General features: G+C 34.3%; 1 protein-coding gene across 2 annotated transcripts in view; it reads right to left on the bottom strand.

Moving 5' to 3' along the window:
• Positions 1 to 215: 215 nt before the first annotated feature.
• The window catches only part of LOC105217137 (uncharacterized), a 70,006-nt gene continuing 43,950 nt past the window's right edge, over positions 216 to 26,271 (bottom strand). For both annotated transcript variants that reach the window (XM_054230842.1, XM_011191995.3), the window contains exons 3-7: positions 13,162 to 13,258; positions 12,651 to 12,830; positions 2,183 to 2,442; positions 1,857 to 1,949; positions 216 to 752 (exon numbers count right to left, since the gene is read on the bottom strand). In XM_054230842.1, coding sequence (XP_054086817.1) covers positions 642 to 752; positions 1,857 to 1,949; positions 2,183 to 2,442; positions 12,651 to 12,830; positions 13,162 to 13,258 — 741 coding nt within the window. In that variant the 3' untranslated portion in view covers positions 216 to 641. The remainder of the gene's footprint in view (positions 753 to 1,856; positions 1,950 to 2,182; positions 2,443 to 12,650; positions 12,831 to 13,161; positions 13,259 to 26,271) is intronic.

The raw sequence follows: 26,271 nt of genomic DNA, 5'->3' as shown, positions 1-26,271 counted from the left end.
GAAATATAAATGCATATCTCGAAATACACTATCCAAATTCAATTATTACTTACATAATATACAGTGTTTATAATATAAACTTTATATACATATTTAGACAAAAAAAACATATGCACACATAATGGATGGAATGTAACATTTTATTTTTATAAAAAAAGTTTTTACAAAATTTTCTCATATGCAAATGTGTATGTTTATACATATTTTTAAAAAGCATAATATTGTACTTAACAGATATATATTCATAGTCACTAATGAAGATATGAATCTTAATTTAATAACAAATGACAAAAATCGACCTTAATTACAAATTTGATAACATAGATGTGCTGATATTCGAAATTTTATAAATAAAGTTAAATATAAATTTAATTAAGTATTTTGAATTCGGAATTAAACGAATTAAATCCTTCAATTGTCTGTAACTGTAGCATGGACTCATATACATAAATATATATCTAATCTTAATCAGTCTATAAAGCTGGACTTCACACTAACTTTAATCACAATAATACATACTTAAGCAAATTGTATTACTATATGAATAACAGTAGATATATATGTAAAGTCTCCAGCAACTTGTAGGTGTGCTTATACCATATTAGGAAGCATCATTGGGTTTATATATCTTTTATACATTCCTACGCCAAACACAACATCTTTTTCCATAATGGTGGCGTTGGTGTGGGAGGCAAAATAGTGGGTGTCAGTCCTTCCCAAATTGCAGTGTCGAAGACTTCTTTGACTTTATCCTGTGAAAGCAAAAACCATGAAATTTAAAATCGATAAACAAAAGCACTATATTACGATATATATACCATTTATATTTTGTTTTTGTGCAATTAATTTTTGAGTACAACTAACTATATAACAGAACCATTTACCGTGCACACGTGGGTAAAATATTTTTAAATTGACGTGGGAACAATATATATTCTGTCAAATAAGTACCCGGAAATTCTCAAATTAGATGGATACAAATATTGAACAAAGAGTTTGTGTGAAATTTTGTGTTTCAAACGAAATTTCGTGTGCCGAAACTTTGGAAATGTTGAAAAAACATGTGTACGTTATAATTGTATAGTATGTACATATGTGTCAACTGTTTCCATATAATATATAGAAAATACTATTTTCGATTGCATAGGACGATTGGAGAATCATACCAGCATCCACGATCGCTAATTCAAAACCGCTAAGCTTAAGATAACATATAATTTGTATGAACAGATCTATGACAACCCGAAAGACGGAAATCGTTATCTTGGATATTTAGGGGCTGTACCAAAAAATCGAATATCTCACATATTTTACGATATATGATTTACGATGTACGATATGCAATTTGATGCATTTCAACACCGGACCGCAGCTGTTCACTGAATATCATTGAGAAACATCACAAACTCATCGAAAATGTATATGGTAAACGGTCAGCCACAAGCATAATGCTGCTCATCTTCGATATCTAGGGCCCTAAAAAGGTATAGTCGCATTTGGACTCTTTTTAAAAGTCATGTTCTGTTTCCGATAATCTGATGGAATTATACGTATGGGCTTGTAGTCTTTTTAAACTAACAACGAATTATGTAAATTGTAATGGACCAAAAGCGAAGAAAATTGCAAGTATGCGCCTGACATATACATTTTAGTAATAAATCGAATTCTTCTTTAGAGTTTTTCCCTATCCCTGAAAACACTGTTCAGTTAACTTAATACGTAATTCCATTCGCATTCTTAAGTAATTTGCTAATTGCTTCGTTCTTCGGTTCAAAGTCATTTTCTCTTCGAAGCGTCATATTTTTTTTTTTAATACCATGTCAAATGAAATAGAAACATATAAAAAAAATTCTTACCTGTGTTGCCGATGAAGTCTCAATGTATTTCGCCCCTACGCTCGCAGCCAAATCCCAGGCGTCTGCATGTGAAATCGGACATTCGCCATTAAGCTGCAACGTTCAACAATCCAGGAATATTCAGAAGAAAGGATAAAGAAAACAGGAATTTAAAGTCAGATGACAATTCTTTCAATAAATTGTAAGATTTGTACAGCAAATGAGTTTTTATGAAATCGTAGTTATTCAATACACCATATGTATATAAATCAACATAAATCTTGAGATATACATTGGTGAACAATGCTTGTAAAAGTTTGTAAAACATGTTGCGTCGATCAACTCACCTGCAAATTTTTCAACACCTGCGAATCTTTGCGCAAATCGGTCTGTGTTCCAACGAGTATAAGGGAAGCTTTTGATTTGGAGAACTTCGGTGCCCATTTCGTTTTAACAGCATGGAAAGTCTCTGGTCTCACAACGGAGAAACATAGGACGAATACATCGCTATCGGGGTAACACAATTGTCGCAGATTATCCAATGTGTCTTGTCCTGCGGTGTCACATATGGTTAAATGTACAGGGTTGTCGTTAACAAAAACATCCGCTGAGAAAAAAACACAAACTTAGTAAATTGTAGAATTTGATATATGGTCGTAAAAAAATATAAACTCGTGGAAGTATAGAAATTATATAAGGTATTCATAATTAATAAGCTCGTGTGGAACTGAACTGAGCGCGTTTTTAGTTTTCCATAACGATTGCAATCATTTTTGGTATTCAATTAAATAATTGTACGAATATGCCTTGTTTAGCATATTAAGAGAATATATTTTTTGCACCGAACAACAATTTAGCTCAGTGTCTTTTGTCTGCATTACGTAAGGAGTTACGGAGATGAAACTACAGGCTTAGGCTTATGGTAGTTCCTATAATAGTAGTACTTATTTTCAAAAAAATAAAAGGTAAAAATAATTACGACTAAGAGAAATGAGGTTTATATACAGATTTGATAACATTTATAATATTTTTTCTTATTTACTTGACTAACAATGACGTAAGATTTTTTCCTTTTGCATACTCCATTATGTTATTTATAAAACTTCTTATTAGTATTTTGATACATATGCTTTGGCGGGGTATTTGCACAAGTGTTTCTTCTCATGGAATTCAAATTTACATATATGCTCGTCTATATGCAATGGAGAGGCTGTTCCAATATTTTTCTAACTATATGATTAAAACAAATATTTACATCAAAACACTGTTTTCTCACTCAAATTGCCATCAAATCAACAAGTTAGAGGGCACAATAATAGTATAAATATCGCTGTTAAACGCACTATAAGCACATTCGAAGACTAAGTCTACAATAAAGTACACTGAAGTCATAAAAATTGTAGTATTACTGATTGTGGGGATAGCGATCCTGAATTTCGCGGGCGGTGCAAACCCACCAGACGGCGGTTCAAATCCACCAGGCGGCGGTGCAAACCCACCAGACGGCGGTTCAAATCCACCAGGCGGCGGTGCAAATCCACCAGACGGCGGTTCAAATCCACCAGATGGGGGTGCAAATCCACCAGGCGGCGGTTCGAATCCACCAGACGGCGGTTTGAATCCACCAGACGGCGGTTCGAATCCACCAGGTGGCGGTGCAAATCCACCAGGTGGCGGTGCAAATCCACCAGGCGGCGGTTCGAATCCACCAGACGGCGGTTCGAATCCACCAGACGGCGGTTCAAATCCACCAGATGGGGGTGCAAACCCACCAGGGGGGTCATCACCACCAGGCAATGTTGCACCAGCGCCACCAACTAATGATATCGCCAGAAGAAGACGTATTAGCAGGCGACGCGCTCAAATAAGAAGACAACGCGCTGCTAGGAGAAGGAGACGTCAACAACGCAGAAGGAGGCGGCAACGTAGAAGATTCAACCAGCGTGGCAGAAGGAGATTCAACCAGGGAGGCAGAAGAAATGTCTGAATCAACTAATGTTATCAAATCTGTTCGGATTTTATAATAAATAATCATTATACAAAGGCAATTAAAGAAAGTTATATAAATTGATAACAGTCATTTGAGTGAGTGTGGGATGGTATTTCTTCATGAAGAGAGTGGATTGAATTGTGGGATGATTGTTTTTCATGTAAAGAAGATTAGCAAAATTTGCCATTTATAACACTGTAGTGATACTGACGCAAAGGCAACCTCATTTAGTAAAAATTCAATTGAAGTATTAGACAGCGCTTACAGTCTGCTTGCTCAAAATTAGACAAAGGATGTAGACAAACCCACATAATCGAACTCATTGTCGACAACTCGCTTTCAGGCCAAGATATGACAAATGACACACCTGAAATATAATAACACGATCAAAAAACAGTCGACATCGGTCCTTCTATTCCTTAACCTCTGCATGTCAAATATGGGTATATGGGTCTATATGTATAACACCTTAATAAAAAGATGCGAGCATGTCCCAGGAATACAACATGATGTGGTGATATTTGACCTCTTATAGTTCCCGGTGACCAAAAAAATTATGAGATTTATTTAGTTCTTCTTCTAACCACCACATTTCGAATAAAATAATTTTCGTAATAACTAAGAACATCGTAAAATTAAAGATGTGAAATCAGTCATAGACAAATGTATTGCAAATGTTTCTCTCTCAGCAATCTCTCCACAGATCTTTTGAGAAGTTTATCACACAAAGTACTTTATAAGGCACATTATTGGTAATATGGGTTTCGAGGGCTCACCAGCGAAAAGAGTGCAACAGTTAATTGCACTGAATAAATTTCACATTTCGATTGAAGCAGAATAATTTCCTGGCAGATTATTATCTAAAAAGGAACAATTGTAACCAATAAACAGTAGACCCTTTTCTGCAATTTGAAATAATATGACCCTGATCTCGTAACTGCCTATTGGAAAATGTGTTTATTCAACTCTGTATGATTAATTTCATTTAATCAAGCAAATTTTTACTGAAAAAGAAACCTATTTCAAAAAGAAAAAGAAATAGCTTTATGTAATGTTTAAACGCTGTTAAGTTTTTGGGTAGCGTACTCAATTCAAATCAGCATATAAATAATGAGAGTATTTCTTGTCACTGTGTCCACAGGATACTGCTTAAAGAGCATTTTTCATTGGGATATTCGCATTCACTACAATTTTCTGAATTGACAATAGAAATTAAAAAAAAAAAAAATATAAAGAACTGTATTAAATAAGAGCCGTTGCATATTCCATTTCTCTTATTCTTTCAAATTTTACTGATACATGAAATTCACCACAATCCCCACCAAAGGTTTGGCAGCGTGTTAGCACAAGTGTTGTGCAAACCCATAATAGATAAGTAAACATGAGCAAAAATCCCGCAACTAAGCACTTTTATTGAATTTCAAATGAAACTAGAAACATTAACTACGGACAATTGAAGTAGAAATTGTAGAATACGAATTGTGCAGTGCGCATATAATATGTAGAGGTTTAATCACTGGAAATATAATAAAAGAGTTTGGTAGCTAATGAAGACGCCATCATTGGAGGCGATTTAGGAACCCTTTTAACCCTTAGAGTTTGTGGTCACCCAGAAATTTGTCCGGCTTTCACATTCTTACTTTTTAAGGCAATATGATGATTACTACAAATTTTACAAAATTTGTAAAGTGTAAAAGAAGTTAGCAATGTCCCCTCCACACCTTTTTGTAAGCATCCTTATTATCAACGTTTAGGAAATAAAGACACGACTACCATTTATTGATGGCTCCCCATTTTTCCAAATTGATTTCATGAAATTTTTGCAGAATACAGAATTCAATGGCGAATAAAATGTTTTTACGCCACTAAATAAGAATGTTAAATTTAACTCTTAAAAATACTTTGTAGCCGCGGTCAGGCAAATTGCTGATACGAGTTCAAATATCATTGCATACATTTAGGCGACACAAATGATTTTTCTGATTTAACCATTAGACAAATTCGACTGCCATTTGTGACACCCGAATACTCATCACGGATCTCTAAGACCCTTATGATATTACAAAGCGCTTGTACTCTATTATAAAGTTGTTAAGTCGGCTAATGTCGATTCCAGTCACTTCAATGGGTTCGCCGAAGGTGTGTATACCGAAGTGTTCTCCAGCGTTTGGCGAGCTCACTCGAAGTCAATGTGTCCAGCGCTCTAGCACATGTAGACAACGAACTTCCACTCTGGCGCCAATGTCCCTATGGTACCCTTTCTTGCATGCTGATCCGCTTTGCAGTTCCAAGCGATATGCTATAACATATATCAAAATATTCTGGGTGATGAGACGAGCTGATGATGATGATCAGATGTCTGATCATTGCCATGCCCACTGAGATCATTGACACAGAGAGTCAAAATACAGATGTGCTACTTTGGTTAATTTTTAGAAAGTGGACTCTGTCACTGAGCTTCAAAAGATTTTTTGACAGATTGGGTTGTTATTGATAATACCGAATTTTTAGTACTTCTACTGAAATGGAGTTTAGTTGTAAACAATAATAGGTCATAAAAACGAGGATCTTAGTGATTTCTTCTTTTCAATTCAATTTTTCTTAATATGTCTGTTAAGAGGATCCTATAATAGTCACTATCAAGGCTTACCTTCCGATTCTTTAAATTTTAAATACACATATAAATAAATTTCAATTTTTTAATATAAATATTCGACAGACATAACGAGCTTTAGAGCTATTTGATATATCGCTATTAGTGCCGTTTAACTGTAGCAAACACACATTCCCATTTTGGTTAATTAACCCACTTTAAGACATTATTTACTCTTCGACATAATTGCCTTCATAGCTGTCTAAGCGGCAATTTCAGTATACCAACATGAAATGATCCATAGGCGCTAAGTTAGTGCAATGGTGAGTGAATGAATGCGAGCCGATGGCTCGATTTTATGTGCATGACATACATTTCATGCGGCTGCTCCACAAAGCGGCATAAACAAATATGCTCGCGGTTGTGCATGTGCATGGAGACTAGTGAATGATGAACTGGTTGTAGTGTTTTGAAATGCAATACCATTTCTGCCAGCCGCACTATGCTATACTTTAGCCAGATTTGAATCCCTGACCTATTCTAAAACAAGTCACATCTGAAAACAGCCACAAAGTTAGACTGGAGTATACGAGAGGCTCAATGCTACCAAGTTTTATTTTACAGATCACAGCAGTTTTCAAATTGTAAATGGGTCAAAGCACAAATTAAAAATTAATTTCATTAAATCATAGAAAATAACTCTTTAGCATAACACAACGGACTAGTTAATTTTTGGTTCAGAAATTGTAGTTCAAAACTAGTATATACCCTGATTAGTGTGACACTTTGCTGCAGACATTGTAGGTGATGGCATATAAAAAGTTCGACAAAAGGTTCTGATGTGCCTAAGCGTTTTGACACACTGAAAGGACTGTGTGTGCCATAAACTACAGCAGCGGTAATATTGCCTGGCTAACAGTAAATGGTACCATACGCAATGCAGTTGTGGTTGTGTTTATGAAAATGTACATGTGTGTGTGTGTGTACATTGCGCGCCAACAGATTAGTAACACCTTCCTTAGTTCAGATTATTGACCATTGATTGACATGGACGTAGCTCTTAGTTGCATTTGGTTTAACCCTGGACTGGTGGCCGACACTCTGAAATGGCTGATGGAGTAATGCTGACGCTGGCACCGTTCCATTAAACCATTGGCAGAACTCAGAGTACGTTCCCTACCCGTCGCCCGGTAATAGGTGTAGGTTGGGACGACACGACACGACACGACACTACGACATACACGACAACTCTCGCCTTGGCCTCGTAACTGAAACACCCTTGGGTCCTATATAGGGGACTACCTTTCCGGGAGGTGTGACACATTAGAAAACATGAACATAAATATAATAAAAAGGACGAGATGGAGAAAATCGACCTTAACAAATTCGGTCGGGATACTACTACTTAGGGCGACGGAACCGTCCCCTGCAACAGGTCCTTAGGCGTCGACGAAAACCTGCCGACAGGAAACATATGGAAGGTAGAGGTGCACGGCGAAGTCGCTAAGATCATGGAGGGCTCAGTTTCCCCAGATAAGACCAAAAATTCTAGACAGGAAAAATGAGAAACCGAATTCAACTGCTTTTCCCTTCGAAAATAATAAAAGTTAACAGAAACTAAATAAGGGCTCTTTTTCATTTTGTGCTTTTTTACCATTACAGAAGCAACTATATCGAACTTGTGAGCGTTCTAATGACGCGCAGTGTACCTTATGTGCGTATGCAGACATAAGTGAATTCGCCTGTCGCCTGCCTTGCAGCGCAATGATATGTGAGCACATCATAATTCAATCACTAGCAGTGGCATTAACTGTTCAACAGGATGCACAAGTACACACACATGCACACATTTTTACACAACTGCATATTTATGTACTTATGAGACGGGACTGCCAACAAGCTATCCCTGCAGTGAAACAGCAAAGTATAAGGTAAAAATTCTAGTTTACAACTGCAGCTTACTGTCTGAAGAATGAGAGACTAATAAAAATATTTTTTTTTCATTTTTTTAAAAACAGCACTGAAGGCACTGGAGACTTCAGTCAGAAATCTTGCAATACAAAAATGCTACACTTTACTTGTAAGTTAGCTGACTAGGCAAGTTTCAAATACATACAAATTCGAAGGTGGTTTATCATGCATGGATTTACTGCAGGGTTGCTCTTCCGCGTCTACGTTAAGTCAAAGTGCACTGCTAGTAAGTAACCGCGCTGCAAGTCAGCTTTCCCTTACTCACTAAATCAGCGACTGAGTTTATCACGGGGTGGGCACAGTTAGTTTTGTGAAAAATTCACATATTCGAATGACGCGCTTTTCAATATTTCATTCACTGAAGTAGCGAAGCAAAAAAGAAAGCAACGGAAAGGGATGGGCACAAGCAAAAAGGGTGCGGAAGTGGTGTAAAAGATACAATGACGTTGAGAGCAAAAGTAGTGTGGATGAAATAAAAATCTAGGACAATGAAAGGAAAAGGAAGTGAAAAAATTGGCATGCAAGGCAAGCTATTATTTGCATACAAATTATTGTGAAAAACATAGGCAACTGTTTTGCGTTGTAAATAAGAGTTAATTCTACTTTAGAATAATGTTTAAAACTATTTAAACAAATCATTATGCACAGCTGTTCGTGTATAAACAGCTCTAACATAATATATATGAAGAAAAAAAAAAAAACGAAATATACCTTCAACAACATGCTACCAATTATTTTTATATAAAAGTATTGCGAAACAAATACAACTTCATTATAATATATTTACAGTGAAACTTCTCTAACTCGAATCACCATAATCCACAAAAAACTTCGAGTGTGAGATACTTCGAGTTATAGAATTTGCAATAAAACATACACTATTTCAAAAACCTGTAAAATAGAGATTTATACCAATTTTTATCTATTTACTTCGCGTAAAGTTTTATGTACATGCTTTGAAACATATCTCCTGTAATTTTGACTTCTATTCACTTCCAATTCACGAGTTCGAGTTATGGAAGTTCCACTGTATATATGTACATATATACATATGAATGCACGCGATTGTTTATCGCATATTACTTTGCAAAAATATGGTGTGCTTTTAGGCGCTAATCAGTTTAACGGCATCATACAGTGTAGTTGAAAGAAAATGTAGACGGAAGTCTCAGCCTCACGTAAGGTTTGTGCGGAGAAAATATCAGAGTTAATTTTGAATAAATAAATTTACAAAAATAAAATTAATTAAGACTATTCCTTGCTGATTAATGAATGTTTTTACTGTTTACCTTGGAAAACACTTCTTCCGAAACCACAAATCATATAGTATGAAAATTATTGAAATCAACTAAAAGGCATGCCCACCTTGCATACAAAGTTTATGTGTGGGGCACCGCCCACTCTATATAGAGATGCAAATGTATAGAAGTTTTCGTCAAAAAGCATCGATGTTTACCATCGATATCTCGCATCTAAAAACATCGATGTTACTTTCAATGATATTTTAATAAGAAACAAGTAAGGAAGGGCTAAGTTCGGGTGTAACCGAACATTTTATAGTCTCCCAATTTATTTATTTAACTAAATAATTTGACCAACATATTCGTCATATATATTGTATAAAGTCCATTGAAAATTGGAAACCATAATATTAGGTTAGAAGCACCGAGGTCCTCGTGTTCGATATATGGGGCCTTAAAAACCTATGGTCCGATTTCGGCGATTTTTAGAATGGGGCTGCCACACTTTTAACATAGTATTTGTGCAAAGTTCTACACCGATATCTTCACTAGTACTCACTTTATATATTGAGATTGTCTTCAAAGTTCTGGTATATAGGAAGTAGGCGTGGTTGTGAAGCGATTTGGCCTATTTTCACAACATATCATTGGGATGTAAGGAAACTATTACAAATCAAGTTTCATTGAAATCGGTCGAGTAGTTCCTGAGATATGGTTTTTGACCCATAAGTGGGCGATGCCACGCCCATTTACCATTTTGTAAAAAATCTGAGTGCAGCTTCCATCTGCCTTTTCTAATGTTAAATTTAGTGTTTCTGACGTTTTTCTTTAGTGAGTTAATCCACTTTTAGTAATTTTCAACCTAACTTTTGTATGGGAGGTGGGCGTGGTTATGATCCGATTTCTTTCATTTTTGGACTGTATTAGGAAGTGGCTAAAAAAACGACTGCAGAAAGTTTGGTTTATATAGCTCTATTGGTTTGCGAGATATGTACAAAAAACTTAGTAGTGGGCGGGGCGGAAGGTTGAAGAGAAAATGTATCTTGGATCAGCTGTTAATTCTATCACTCAGAATCTTATAGAGAGAAAATTTAAAATTCCGCTGTTTCTTAAGTTTTACCAGACAGCTAAAGCTAAGTGTAAATAAAATGTATCAACTTAAGACGTACTAACTACTATCTTTCATTTATTTATTAACTTTAATAACCTTCAAATTAATGGCCGATGTTTTTGATTTCGATGGTTTTTGAAGAAACATCGAACCATCGACCTCCTAAACGGCTTTTTGTGTGTCTTACGATCACCATACATTTAAATAGTGCATTTAATTTATAATTTTTTTTGATGTTTTATATTCTCCAAAAATGACGTCATTGTTACTGTATAGAAACCGCCTGAGGGTACATACAGTATCGGACAAAAATAAAGCACCCCCTAGTGCGTTTTTTGAAATTGCTGCTTTTCTTAAAACTAAGGGTCCAGAAATAATAACTTTTTGCATATATTATTAGGCTGTATAATCACTTAAAATAAAGCAATATAATTTTTATTATTTTTTTGTGATTATAAAGATTTCAAGGAAAATATTCCATAGCCCTCAAAAACACATCGGACAAAACTAAAACACCCCCTTTGATTGGTGCCAACAAATACTTTTCTGTTCTAATATTTTGTTGAAAATGTGTTATTTGAGGTAAATAGGGTTTATCTTTAAATGTCTTAAGGTAAGAAATTATAAATAGCCTTTTCCGAATGGGCGATAATGGCCTTTTCCAGTCTTAGTTCGAATTCTACAGTTTTTCTCAATAAATTTCATATCAACGATACCATAAAAGTCCAGAAATATTTTTTAAATCAATGGATGGATTCAGGTGAACGAACTAACCATTTAAGCCACCATTCTATTAGCTTGCAAGCTGCGTTTACCTTGGTCAGAGGTATATTAATGACCATTATCTCGTTGGTACATACATCTAAATGAAATAACCCTTTAATATATAGCAGTATCACATTTTAATTAATGTCGGAGTACACGAAAGGGTCCATTATCCATTATTATTTTTGTTTTGACTGGATCTCTTATCCAGAAAAAAATTACAGACCAACATGTTTCCACCACATTATTTCATTGCTGCTATATGTAATACTAGTATTGAAAGAAACTTTTTAAACTTCCCACAGATTCATCAAATGATAAAATAATTTTCTATTACTAGTCTCTCCAATCAATTTAAGCTTTGGTTAAAACTTTTTTTAACTTAAAATTTTTTGCTGAAGTCGTTTGCTACTTGGCTGACCGTATAGTATAGTATAATATGCTTTAATGGACCGTCTGCCAAATGTTAATTTATTAATAGATCAACTAAAATTTGTTTTTATTTATTTGCTAGAAATTATTTTATATTTCTAATACGTTTTTTATCAAAAATACATTCTACCGATAAGTTTTTTGCCACTTTTTTACAGAAGGTACGCTCCATACATTGCCAATTTGTTGGTTTTGGCGATATTTTCTTATTAGCGAGGATCAATTACTGAACATTTTTACACGAATTTTATGTAGTGATAAACCACTTTCCCAACGGTTTTTATTTTGTTCTTAAATTCTGAATATTGTTTTACTTTCAAATTTTAATACTTAAAAACTAATAATATATGCAAAAAGTTATTATTTCTGAACTCTTAGTTTTAAGAAAAAACAGCAATTTCAAAACACGCACTGGGGGGGTGCTTTAGTTTTATCCGATACTGTATATTAAATTGTTTTTGTTTGGGAAATGTTTAATAATTGGATGTCGCTGTTGTCGGTATACCAAATATTCAATCCAATTATATATTAATTCCAGTTTGCTCCAAGAAAACAAAAATTATAGCTTGAAATGTCATGCGACGTCTATAGTATAACTGATACAAGAGCGTTCAAGCTGGTGTCATATGACATTATGTATATCACTGCCATAGAGTCTTATGGAAGAATCAATGTGTACACAGATAAAAAAAAAATAGTATTACACACTTACCGTTATATATATCCGATGCGGTTGGCACATGCTCCGTATTGAAACGATTCTTCAAATAAGTCAAAATCAAGTTGGTCTTTCCCACAGCACCATCGCCCACTAGCACACATTTGATGGAAGGTGTTTTCAGTTGCTCCTGTTGCGATTTCGTTTCCCCGCCAGACGTATCGAATTTTTTATCTACAAAAGGCGGGACAGTGAGTTTTGTGCCAGTGCAAAGAATATTATAACTAATTAAGAGCAGCTTAAGTACAAATTATAAACTTAAATGCTTAAATGAAACACACTCTCTTACTTCTTTACTGCACTATAAAAAAGTCTTTCATTTTTTACGGTCCTTATAATTGCCTTTACGTTTTGCGCACGATTTCTGCTGTTGCACCTTAAAACTTTTTAAATTACTGCAATTATCTTTTGATACACTTTCAAACACACAACAATATGTACTTGCACATTAAAAGAAAAAAAACGCTCGAGAGAGGTATTTAAAGCACACTTTTACAATACTCACCTTTGCCGTTACGTTTTGATTTGCTCTTTCGCAGTAAAAACTTCAGCCCCTTGTTGCTGCTGCTGTTACGTGAACTGGAACTAGTGTCGCTGCTCAACTGAAAAGAGCACGAAAAACGAAAGAAAAATTATTAAATTACTGCAAGTCAGAGGATTTCGAAAATAAATATAAATATCCATATATCCATTTACATATGTATATATCATACTATATCTCTACATGCATAAGAATGTACTTGTAAATATATACTATTTTATGGTTTATATCTCTAATGGCAATACAAGGTTGCCTTTGTAAGTGCAAAGGCTTACTTTTCAACTCGCGTTTAAAAAAGCTCACAAAGATTCGATGGAATAATATTTTAAAGTGTGATTTTTTTAGAAATGTGGTTTTCAAGAAGAAATAGAATTTCTTTTTATTATAAAGAAAAGTGATAGTCATTATGCTTCAGCACTAAATCTTCCAGAGCGGTCAAATGATCGCTTTTCAGTCTTTGAAAAAGAAATGTTTTTTAATTATTATTTGATAATTATTTTGTGTTTATTGTTTATGCTAAACTCTGTATTAATTACAATCAACTGTTTATTTCAAAAGCTGTCATTTGATCGCCATCGGTAGGAATATGTATGAAAGATATCGTTAGGTTTAGTGTTAAAAATGATTTCGGCCAAGTGACCGCCACGGCTGGTAATTTTCGACGTTTTGCAGCAATTATAGCTGTATGTCAGCCACAAACGTTGCTCGGGAGTAAATCTGTTCATTATGAAATGACAAACCCAACTGAATATGAATCAAAAATTCATTAGTATTGCCTCATTGAAAACAACATTTAAATAACCCCCGTTATATATTTTATGATTGCTGAGTATTTCACGAGTTACAGAAAACAAACCATCCATAAAACATGTAAGGAAGTCTAAGTTGTTATAACCTAACATTTTATACTCTCGAAATTTCTCAAAGATATGGAAAGTTTTATTCCGATTTTACTTTTTTTCATATGTACATATATAGTAAAATTAACAACTCAGATGGAATTCAAATTAAAGTTATAGGGGAAGTTGACGTGATTGTCAAGCGATTTCGCTTTTCTTCCAAGATGTAATATTAAGATATAAAGAAAATGCTTTGCACCAAATTTCATTCAAATTGGTCGAGTAGTTCCTGAGATTCCTGAGTTTTTGACCCACATATATACAGACGGTCAATCGGATTTCAATTCTACTCGTAAAAACTATACCATATATGGCAAATATTTACTTTCACACATCAGCAATGATATTGTATTTGGTTAAATAGCACAAGAACTTGAATTAGAAGATTAATCAATCAGGGCCTCAAATGTAAGCGATGAAAAGCAATAAAGTAAAATGCAAACAGACACATACATATATTGTAGCCACCAAGTGAAATAAAAGTGCAGGATGAGCACTAGAAGAAGGAGCATAGTGCTCTGATAAGAAGTGAAGTGCTCATGTGGAATTCAATTGGAAAAGTGTAGCGATTTTGTTCATCACTGCTTTCATTTACATTTCCGCATTAATCAGTATTATAAGCGCCTGTGGCGGGTAGTTAGGATGCCATGTAACACCTTAAGATGTAACTTCGCTGTCACTTTGATAATGACGACAACCTGCCGTGCAGTAGTAGTCCCGACTACTTGCCAGTGAGTAAATTTGTGGCAACACCTATTTTCGCCTTAACATTGTCATCTTGAACGCATGCATGACGATGCATTATGCTGAAATATACAAGTGAACAAATTTATGCAGCCACACTAGTGGAATTAAGGCGTTGCCGTTGTAACCGACTAAATTAAAGACGTATTGCTTAGACCAAAGAAATGCTGTCGGTCGTGGTATTGGTGCAGCGGTATGAGCGTACATGCGTGCTACAGAATTATGTCCAATTTAATATGCGCATATAAATTAGTGAAACGATGAGCTGAAGTTGCATGCCACACGTTCCTATACAAAGTACTAGTCGCACACACATTACACGAATGAAAGTATTTCTGCCGTCGTGAGAAGTTCTGCTACTGCTGTCCTTCTTCTTCTCGCAATATTGCTTCGGCGATAAATTTAAGCTGCTGAGTAGAAATAGTGCTGACAGTGCGATATGTACGGTATACAAAAACGGTATGCAATTCACCTACGAAGTTACATACATACATACATATATGCATGTATTCAGAAACATTCATCATGTGAAATCTTCCGAGCTTTGTGTGCTGGCGATTGTGGCGATATCACATGTGAACGCTAACAGCTGGCGCGGCGAGTGCGCATACGGTGCTTATACGCTTTTGGCTATGCTAATTTTTGTGCTTTTGCACGCCAAAAAGCTAATTGTAGCGCAATTTATACTCTCGCAAAATTTTTTTTGTGCGAAACCTTGTAAAATATTGTAGCAATTGTTTCGTTTAAGCGAGTATAACGCTATTTATCACAATCGGTGTCGGTTAGTCTAAGAGTGAGACACAATATTTTATTTATTACAGATATTTAAGGTCTATAAAATGATTATTTTTCGTACTCCATGATCCAAACACCCATGTCAAAAACGGCTCTTGCCATGCATAACTCATTATTGGTTATTCTAAAACAAAAACTAGTTGTACATGGAGAAATCTAGTTAATGAACGAAGGAAACAAGAAAATTTTAAAATTTTAATTTTTCACATAATTTTACAAAAAACTCACTCTTTTGATCAAATTTTCGCCATATATTAGCTTGAAAAAAAAATTGTAATTAAAATTTAAAAAAAATCTGGATAATGTTTTTGCAAGACAAAATCGCTGCATAACCTTTCGAGAAATCGTGTCGTTTAAAGGTTTCAATTGAATGTGACGTGGCCTGATGGATTGGATAATATGTATTTTAAACATATTGTACTATTGAATAAGATTTAAAAAAAGTTTCCAAATTTTGAAACCCACCTGACTCTTTATGGGATATGAGTTAAAAAAATGAGCATAAAAATAAAAATAATCCCATGCTGTTTTGTGACTGATTACAGACCAATAACGGTTTGTGCAATTTAAACTGTGACATAATAATGCTCGTGCTTTCCTAATTTAGTTAATCAAATAGTTTCTCTAACACAAGTTTCTTACAAATACCAGTTGTAAGCTAATTTAGGATTTAAAAACTTTCAAAATATTATTAGAATTAAATTTGATAATTTATGGCATACGGCATTACACATTTAAAATTGCATAATTGCCGCTTATACAACAATTTGAAATAATAACGAAATTATTAGCCAAGGATACAACACACTTTACACATACACCAACCATGGCGGTTTTGCGAAGAACGCAGCAGACGCGTTGCCTTATGATTTATCACAGTTGTCAACGCATTTAATGTAATGTCTGTTTCATTGTATAAAGGACTAATATTGTACTTTAAAATTTATATATGGAATGATGGCCCGGAAGAAACGCAGACACATGAGCATATCCCTGCGAAAAATGCGACAAGTCCGGAATATGTACGCGATTAGTAGCAAAGGTACGTGTGATTTCTTAGCGCGTTTGATCATTTTCGAAAATTAGAAAATTAATTAATTTAGAAATTACAAAGTTCTGCTAAGAATCTACTTGCAGTTCTACCCTTTTCTATCTGCAAAACCACAAGAAGAGACGAATCGTTTCAATGCTTAATACCTGAGACAGACATGTTGTACATATTGTAGTATGCTTCAGAAACCATATGTGTATCACGGGTGTTCCGAATTTTTTTTGAAAGAAAATTGTGTTCCATGCTACAACACAGTTCTAGAAACCATTGAAATTGTGTGGTGTTGTGAAATGTACTACACCGTATCGCATTTAACAACAAAAGCTTTAAGTTGTTCTGCCACAATCATATGTTCATATGTTTTCTGACATTTTGACATACAGAAACTAAATTAAATTCAAAATAAACTGATATCAAAAAAACAAAATTTGAAAAAATTATGTGAAAAATACGTTGAGAAGTAATAATTATAATGGAAAATAATTATTTAAGAATGCTTGCAGTTATAACTAAGTCAGGATCCATTTTCCTGCATGTTATTCATAATTATATTTTGCTTGAATTTATTTGTATCAGCTTATGGATGTAAACATAGTACAATACTACATGTATGTCACTATGCAAGTACATGGTTTCTAGAGCTTTCATTATCGTAGTGCAGAAACCATATATCTGCCTTAGGCAATACGTGCTAGTCATATTTCCACATAGTGGTAATAATCAATTTCCAATTACAACCAAAAGATTGAGTCTGTTTTAAAACTAATTAGTACCAAATTATATCCTAAAGTAATCAATTCTCAATTGTACTTATTGGGAGTAGTACGGATGTACTCTCTTTTAAGTTTACTCGCACAATATTTTGCATGAAATTTTTTCCTGGTTTTTGCTTTCGTTTGGTATTTGTGGCCTCAGGTGACACAACATAAATTTATTGTAATTGTTATAAATTTCAATTATCCATGCAATTATTTTGCTCATAAAAATCAATTTCATAGCGCTACATATATGCGTACATTTACAGGAAGCGCCATTATGTTGGTAAACATATTAATTTTGGATTTTTTTCTGATTTACAAAATCATACAGCCGCATTTATTTGTTCACTGTGATATGAACCCTGTTTATTGGATTTTCATCTAGTTTTTCGAATATCTAAGGCAAATATTTCCCTTAGAGGACTTTGCCTTTCAAATAACCCATAAATAGTAGGGGATTCAAGTCTGGGGAATTGGCCAAATACTGTTTAGATCCATGATCTTTTTTTACTTTTGAAACCTTTAAGAACTTTTTCACACAAATTCTAAAATAATGTAAAACTGTACTAAAGCCCTTAAAGCATTTTAAGCTAAATATCTAAAGTTGGATTTATTTAATTTAGCATTTAATGCTTTAATGTTTTATCGCTTTAAAGCCAATATTATTTAATAAAATTAGAGTAAATGCGTGCTTTTTACACCGCAGGTAAAATTTGACAACTAACAGTTCATACAAACATTATCTCAATCATTACGGACAAATGGAAGTCATTCATATCTCTATCCCAATTAGTCGTGGGAGTTACAGGCAACCATTGCTGGTGCATAAAAACCATTTAATGTTCAGAAAAAAATGAGTAATATTTAACATTACTTTTAAAGTATCAAATAAAAAATGGCACTGAATCGTGACACTAAAGAAGTGAGCCTATTTTTTTTAAATCAAAAATTTTACAAGAATTTTATAGAATATGTATGCATATTTCGGATACATATAGATACATATACACACATGTTTGTATATATGCATGTATGTAATATTAATTTAGGGGTGTATGCTACTGAATGTCTCCATGTGAATACATATACACATATATGATTGTATGCATGTTTGCCTTACTAGAAGTTGGAAAAGGAAATTCAGGCATACCATTAAAACTTTTACTTGCAAATCATCTTCAGATGTTATTTAAAATAACATTAAAGAGCAAATGAGCAAACGTGATGAAAATACAGCAATATTAACACAAATCAAATTCTACAGCTGTTGATTTTCAACATTTTGCCGCAACCAATTAAAGCATAAAGGTGGGAAATATGTTACAATTTGAGAGAGTTAATGATCGCATACATAAAGTATACGGTCGTAAAACCTTCGAAATAAGTAATTTCTACTATTTAACTAAGAAGCTAATTGTATAAGTATAAGTTATATTAACACCCCTATTGTGTAAGACAACTGCGGTAGAGTCATGGCAATTATATCAGAATTCAAATTTCTTAAGTGGGTTTCAGAGGTTGCAATACGTCTATTTTACAATTCTAATTTAATATATTCAATTATATATTTCATTCAAGCAGTTCGGCATATCAAAGATACATATTTTCACAGTATTTTGTGAAATTTTTATTTAAAAATTGCGAAAACTCAGCCGTTGGTACCGCATCTTACTTGACATCTAAAAAATTGCTCTTGCAGTGGACAGTATAACTTGTTGTTGGTTCATCTGAAATCAATAAACCAAAAATATCTCGATAATACATGGCTTAATCTCATTATTGGTCGATGGAAAAAGAAATAAATCACAAAGTGTGCGAATACTTTTGCTCCTCAGTGTAAGTAGGGATATATGTACATATTAATGGTAATAAGAAAATGTCCGCTTCTTTTCATATTTCATTTGCAGCCATTGTAGGAAACACAGAACGAAGTTGAAAAAAAGTTTACGTACACACAAATAAGCCACGTCGCAGGTGTAGCTAGCAAAAGTAAATAACAATAAATAAAAAAGTACGAGCGTGCAACACAAAAGCACGGCATACCTTACAAATATTACTCATACGACACGGCAACCAAATCTTACATACATACATAACCACCTACATACGCTAAAACAATTTGCATGTACAAACCAAAATGAATTCGCGAACATAAATGTCAAGTCGGCAACAATTTGCAAAACAGCACATGTACATATATTTGTTTATATTTAAGAGCTTTAAAGGATTGACTCGAATATGGTAAGTCGGCGTTTGCTCATGGAAAATATTCATGCAGACATTTGTACATTTATCGGACGTTCTTGGTATTTTCCTGGGAGAATTTCATTACTTTTTTTTCACTTTACAACGCGAATTAGTTATTGGAATTTACATTAGAAAAGTGAAACAAGTAAATTCGCAGCTCAGACGTAGGGAAAACAAAGGCGCTATACTTATACTCGTATGCGTCAGTATTTCTAGTTTAGCGTGGATTTCGTGCACAGTGGTTAGTACCACAGATCAAATCATTCTAAACTTTACAAGTCGACACAGTCACTGAAAGTATTTTTTGCCGCTTGATTTGTGTAATACGACCACTGTGCGGGAAACAAGCACATTTGCATTAAATGGAAAATAAGGCATTTGAACAGTACGGCGAGTGAAGCCTTGTGAATTATACAACAATTTGCAAAAAACGGACCAATATATTTCGCAAAGTATAATATTGATAAAAGGTGAAAAGTGTAAAAACGAAATCCACCAAATTTCTAGCCGAGAGTTGTAACATAGTGTACCCCTCCAGACTCACTTGTTGTGCCTAGCTATAGTTATTCATCGCAAATATTAGTGTAAGTACAACCGATAATACACTATCTTATGTCTATAGTCACCGTTTCTCTATTAGAGCATTTTTGCAAAATCGTTCAGCACGTATCTACTCGTTGTTTTTACCTTTGTTTTTAACAATAAAATATTTGGAACTAATCGACTACTTTTAACATATTTTTAAACTTAAAATTATGAAGAAATCCCCGATATTTCAAGCACAATATTTTGAGCACAAAAGTAGTTTTTTGAGCAAAAAAAAACCATACAGTAGAGGTGAAAGTTGAGACAGTGTTTAATACTTATCATTGTAGAAATTTTGTATTCATTCGAATTGGTTAAAGTAGCACAACACCTTTCACGTTGATCGGTCATGTCATAGCTATTTAAGCTTTTGAGTAGATAAGTCGAGCAGAATCGAAAAAACTTGGACAAATGAAAATGTTGGATTAATGTAGACACAAATGTCCAAGATCGATATAAAACGATTTAATCGACCAGTGCTTGACCCTAGAGACATTCCCGCAAATGTCGAAAATTCGGCTCAAAAAGTGACATTTTCAGTTGAGGATAAGTTTGGGATGCAAACAGATCTCTACACAAGTTGGTTCGGTTAATGTTGACACAAATGTCCAAGATCGATATAAAAAAAATCGATTTAATCAACCAGTGCTTGACCCTAGAGACATCTATTGGAAAATGGTGGAAGCAAAGTTGTAGACCTAATAAATAAAAAAGTAAATAAGAAGTCCGACAAAGTTAATACGACTAAACATTAGCTGAATTATTGTTGTATTTTGTTTTTTTCTCGTTCTTAGGTACACTGATTTTATCATAAACACAAATGTATGTAACTTTGAAATTTTAATAAAAAATATTTTCAATACATGTTGAGGAACCGAAGTAACAGCAGCGATGGCATACATTTAACACACATTTAAGACTTTGTAGCAGATAAACAGCATATGTTCGCTTGATATATTGTGTTGCATAACGTGCGTTATGAGAAGGATTACCTGATGATAGCTAACTGGGGAACGTTAAAACGCAAACCATTTTCACGCTGTAATGTTTTCTACATTGCAAGTTTCATGCTAGCAAGCAGGTTGATTCAGTGTCAACAACTTCCATTCAACAAGTAGATAAGTGGTGCATAAGCATGGTCGATCTTTGAAGTTGGGATGCAATATTATTATACCAGTGATTCCAGTATTTCTAAATAATTTTTTTCTGACAACACTACTAGAATGGCATGGCTTCTGGATAGACCCAATATTCAAAATAATGACTTAGAGATTTCACGGTTATCTAACATAACATTCATGAGATACAGTGGCGAGCAAAACCGTTCGGATGTTCGCCACTTTTGCATTTGAAGCGCTATGATTTTTTAATTTTAAATTTGCAGGATTGTTAATTAGTTATTGTATAATAAAATAAAAATTAAATATCTAATTCAATAACAAAAACTAAAATATTCAAACTCATTCAGTAAAGGTTTGGTCGTAAAGACCAAATTTCAACTTCATTTTCTAATATTTCCTTTGGCATGTTTCTCCATTCGACTTGTAATCTGCTCCATAGCTCCTCCATATTGCTCGGCTCTGTTCAGTTATTCCCCAATCTCCTTTTTACACTAGTCCACAAATTCTCAATCGGATTAGGGCCAGGGTTTTATGCTGAACAATGGATGAGTTTAAATCGTTGATATGGGAATCAGCGAGTACCAATTCTGAAAGTGCCCTTCGAATCGGAATCCTCTTGGAAAATGATATCTTCCTTTGGATAAGACAATTGTCCATAAAATCAGATAAATTTGACAGTAAAATATCCAAGTAGTTTTCTTTTTCCATAATTCCAGAGGTTTTGACTAACGGATCAATGTTCCATCAAATGAAACACTCCATACCATGATCCAGCATTCATCATGTTATGCAGTCTATCGCACATGATGGCGTTGAAAGGCAACGCCAGTAGTATGGGTTACTATCTGATTTTCTCCGACCAGATAAATAAATTTAGACGCGCGTTAATATTTGGATTAGTTTAACGGCGGCCCCCAAAACCAATTTTTTGAAGACCATTAAGAGCGGTTATTCGTTTGAATGTTTCTTTGGCGTTTGAAGCATCCTTCGGTGTTTTATTATACGTTTTAGTGAGTCTTCTCACTATTTGCCTAGCATCAATGCTTGTTCACAGCCGTGGGCATCGGGAAAACAACTGCAATGCATCGTTTTCTTAGAGTCACAATAAATTGTTCAAATTGGTGTAATTTTAACTGATTAAAAATTTTAGTGGTCGAAAACCTATTTTTGGCCCATAGAAACAACTTTTGCTCCAACTTCAAATTTTCACATTTTATATAGTAAACATTGATTCCTGGATGCGGAAATAAACTAAAAATTACAGCTGACCCAGGCTAAATAGTTGTAGCTTTAAAATATTAAATCGACCAAAGTAACAAATCATTTATTTCTAGGGTTTACGACATCAAATCAATTAAAAATCCTACTTAATTCATATACAGTGCAACGAGCAAAACTGTACTGAATGAGTTTGTTTTGGATTTTGGTTACCGAAATTCTAATGATTATTAGAATTATATTGTACATTAAATAATGAGCTCACACTCCAAATTTGGACCCAACAGTTAACATCGCCACTGTATAACATTTTTTGGAATTTTGTAACAAAAAGGAACTTCGTGCGTTAATTGAAAAACAATTTCTGAAGAAAAAAAACGCTGTTGTTACCAAGAACTTGTTTGATAAGTGTTCCAAAATTCCAAAAGGCGGACGAAAATATCATTTTGATGACCGTAAAATGACAATGACAAACTAAAATAAAAATATCAAAGGACATATCGCTCATGAAACGATCTGTACAAATGGGGTGCTGCGTCCACAATCGACCGATTCACCATGTCTCAAATCCATAAAAAATTTATTGATAAAATTCAGCAGTAGGTTTTCGCGATTCGTCCGTATGCCTTTTATTGCCGAAAATGACTCCAAGCTAACTTTTCCTCTTCCCAGACCTCAAAAAAAAGGTCACTGAAGTGGAATTGAACGATAAAGAAGGTATCAAGACTCTTTTTTGAAACAAAAGGCGAATTTTACTACAAAACCTTTATCGAAACGGTGAAAGGTGAATCGCTAAACTCGGTATATATATCACCTAAGATGCCAATTAAGCCGAAAAATAAAACTGAAATTTAATAAAACATAAACGAGTTTTCTCAAAAACTATAAAAACATGCTGAAATTTTAAGAGATTTTACTATTCCTACTATTCTAACTATTCTAACTAGCACAGTGATTTACAAAATGTGAAAAATCGTATTTAATGGATTTAACGAACAAATCCATTTAACCTGATATTAAGGCTTTGAGGATTTGTCAAGGATCTTTCTTTTATATTCTATCTATTGCCTAAAATGACTCCAAGCTATCTTTTCCTCTTCCCAGACCTCAAAAAAAAGGTCACTGAAGTGGAATTGAACGATAAAGAAGGTATCAAGACTCTTTTTTGAAACAAAAGGCGAATTTTACTACAGAACCTTTATCAAAACGTTGAAAGGTGAATCGATTAACCTTGGTATATCCCTTAATATGGCAATTAAGCCGAAGAACAAAACTTAAATTTAATAAAACATAAACGAGTTTTCTCAAAAACTATTAAAACATGCTGAGATTTTAAGAGATTTTACTATTCCTACTAAGCAGTAATGTTATTAAGACAAACGACAGTCAACCAGTTAGACAGCCAAACTATCCGACCAGCCAGCGTGTCTGTTGTCTTTACGGCCGACCATGTGTTAGAGTTTTGGCTTATGGAATTGCTCAAAGTTGACCGAGCATTGTTGGGTGAATAACCACTTAGCGTTTTGTTGTTGTTGTTGCTTGCATAAAAGTTACCCGTGCAGGTTTTCAAGCTGAAATGCTACAGATTTTTGGCATTGGTTTTGTACGAATTTGGACGCATTGACGCTTAGAAAAACACGCGCCGTCCTTGAGGGAAAATATGCAAGAGTGGCAAGTAAAAAAGAATGAAAGAGTACAGTACATATGAAGAATGCAGCTGTAATAGCGGCAAAAACAGCGGGCAGTGCGATGGTGTTGCAACAATTGCACAGCAGCGGAAAATACCAGTTCGCCGTTATATTTTGCGCAATGTTTTTATAGCTTGTAGCTTTGCCACTATATTTCTGCGCTTATTTATGTATGCATTTATGCGATGTAGTTTTTAATATTTATTGTGACTCCCATTTTTTTCCTTTTTCTTTTTTTTTTTTTGTTTGTTACTTTACTGCTTTGGAGTTGTAAATTGCACCAACACGGCGTTGCAGGGAACGCTTTACTTTTCTGTTGGTTTGTTTTTCTTCTTACTTCATTTATTTGATTCACTTATGTAGCAGCATTTAACCGCGTCAAATTATATGTAAGTATTTTATAAAAGCGTTGCAGACGCGGAGTTGATCTCCCCTCACTGCTTGGCGTTCCTCTTTCGACGCTATTCGACTTTCATACACACACATATAGTATAATGAAGACACGACGTAATATATTTATCACAGCAGCTCATCTAAGCGCGCCCAAGGTGGTGTTTATACGCTGCTGCTGTTCGTGATTGGTGATGTTGCATCGCCACATCGTTGCTGCTTGATGTTCGCCACTACTGCGGTTGTTGCCTGCATTTGCGACGTCTGTGCACATAAGCGGTTGACTTATGGCATAATCCATTTTTGCTTCGTAAATTCAGCACAGTGGTGTACAATATGTGAAAAATCGTATTTAATGTATTTAACGAACAAATTCATTTTACCTGATATTATTCCTCTCATGTCCGAATTAAAATGGTTGGAGCTAAACTTTTTTTTTAGGACAGATATACAGAATATATATAGCCTTAACTCTAATATGAAGTGAAAATTTCAAAGCCTTTTGTATCCTGTTTCATTAGTAACAGTTGCCTATAGGCAACATTGGCTATGAAAGTGTTAAGGCTTTGAAGATTTATCAAGGATCTTTCATCTATATTCTATTATCTATTGAACGTTTATATGTTTTTCTTAAAATCATTTAAAATTAACTGATCTAAGTAGATTTTCTAGAGTCAACAAAGTATTTTTCGAGATCCTCCAATTTTGCGTAAAAATTTGGGAAATCGGTGCCGCATGAAACGTACCGCTTAATACATTTTTGGTGAAAGTCAACAAAGCAATCTTAACGAGATATCACTGGTCAGAGGTCGGTTGTCATACTTTGGTGACTTTGACTTGCATCGATATTAAACGAATGAACAAAATTTTTAATTAATATAAGCATTTCGTTGATACATGAGTGTCTCTTAATCTACACCTTCGGCAAAAATAATGAACGGTGTTTTAGCCCAGAAACCCACACTAATCTAACGTAACATAACTTTTTTTTATAAATTTAATATACCTCTCATTCATTCATATTCGCGAAAGGAGACACTGTTCGCTATGAACAGCATGAAATCACTGACACAAACAACTGTTAACAAAAGCCTATGCATGATATATTCGGTGGAGCGCGAAAAGCTCACTTTTAGCGAAATTTCTGCAATACAACAACAACAAATACTCACTCGTTGCGGTTAATCAGCAACTCAATTCATGTGCACCGTGAGTGGTGGGTAAAATATGCTAGACAAACAGCAAAAAAATATTTGAAAAAAATAAATAAAACTTAGTGCAGTGAGTTGCAGTCTGCAAATGAGGTAGTAGAAAAACCGTCAAATTAATTAACTCCACTCCAGCAAAGGATGTGTACAGAAGAGCAGCCGGCACAGCAACCCAGCGCACTAGCGAGTTAATAATGTATAATGTCTGCGGAGAATTAGGGTGACATGCATACTTTTTCTGCAATAAGCCAGTTAGTAAAGGTGTCACGCTGAAAACTCTAAGACACAAATTAATTTGCTCTGAACCACTGTAACCTGAAATATGATGATTATGTGTCCGATATATTCGACAAAAAGTTTTTTCATATAA

This window comes from Zeugodacus cucurbitae, chromosome 5 (assembly GCF_028554725.1).
Source record: "Zeugodacus cucurbitae isolate PBARC_wt_2022May chromosome 5, idZeuCucr1.2, whole genome shotgun sequence".
In the NCBI taxonomy this organism is placed as follows: domain Eukaryota; kingdom Metazoa; phylum Arthropoda; class Insecta; order Diptera; family Tephritidae; genus Zeugodacus; species Zeugodacus cucurbitae.
This window is presented reverse-complemented; position numbering and strand designations above follow the sequence as displayed.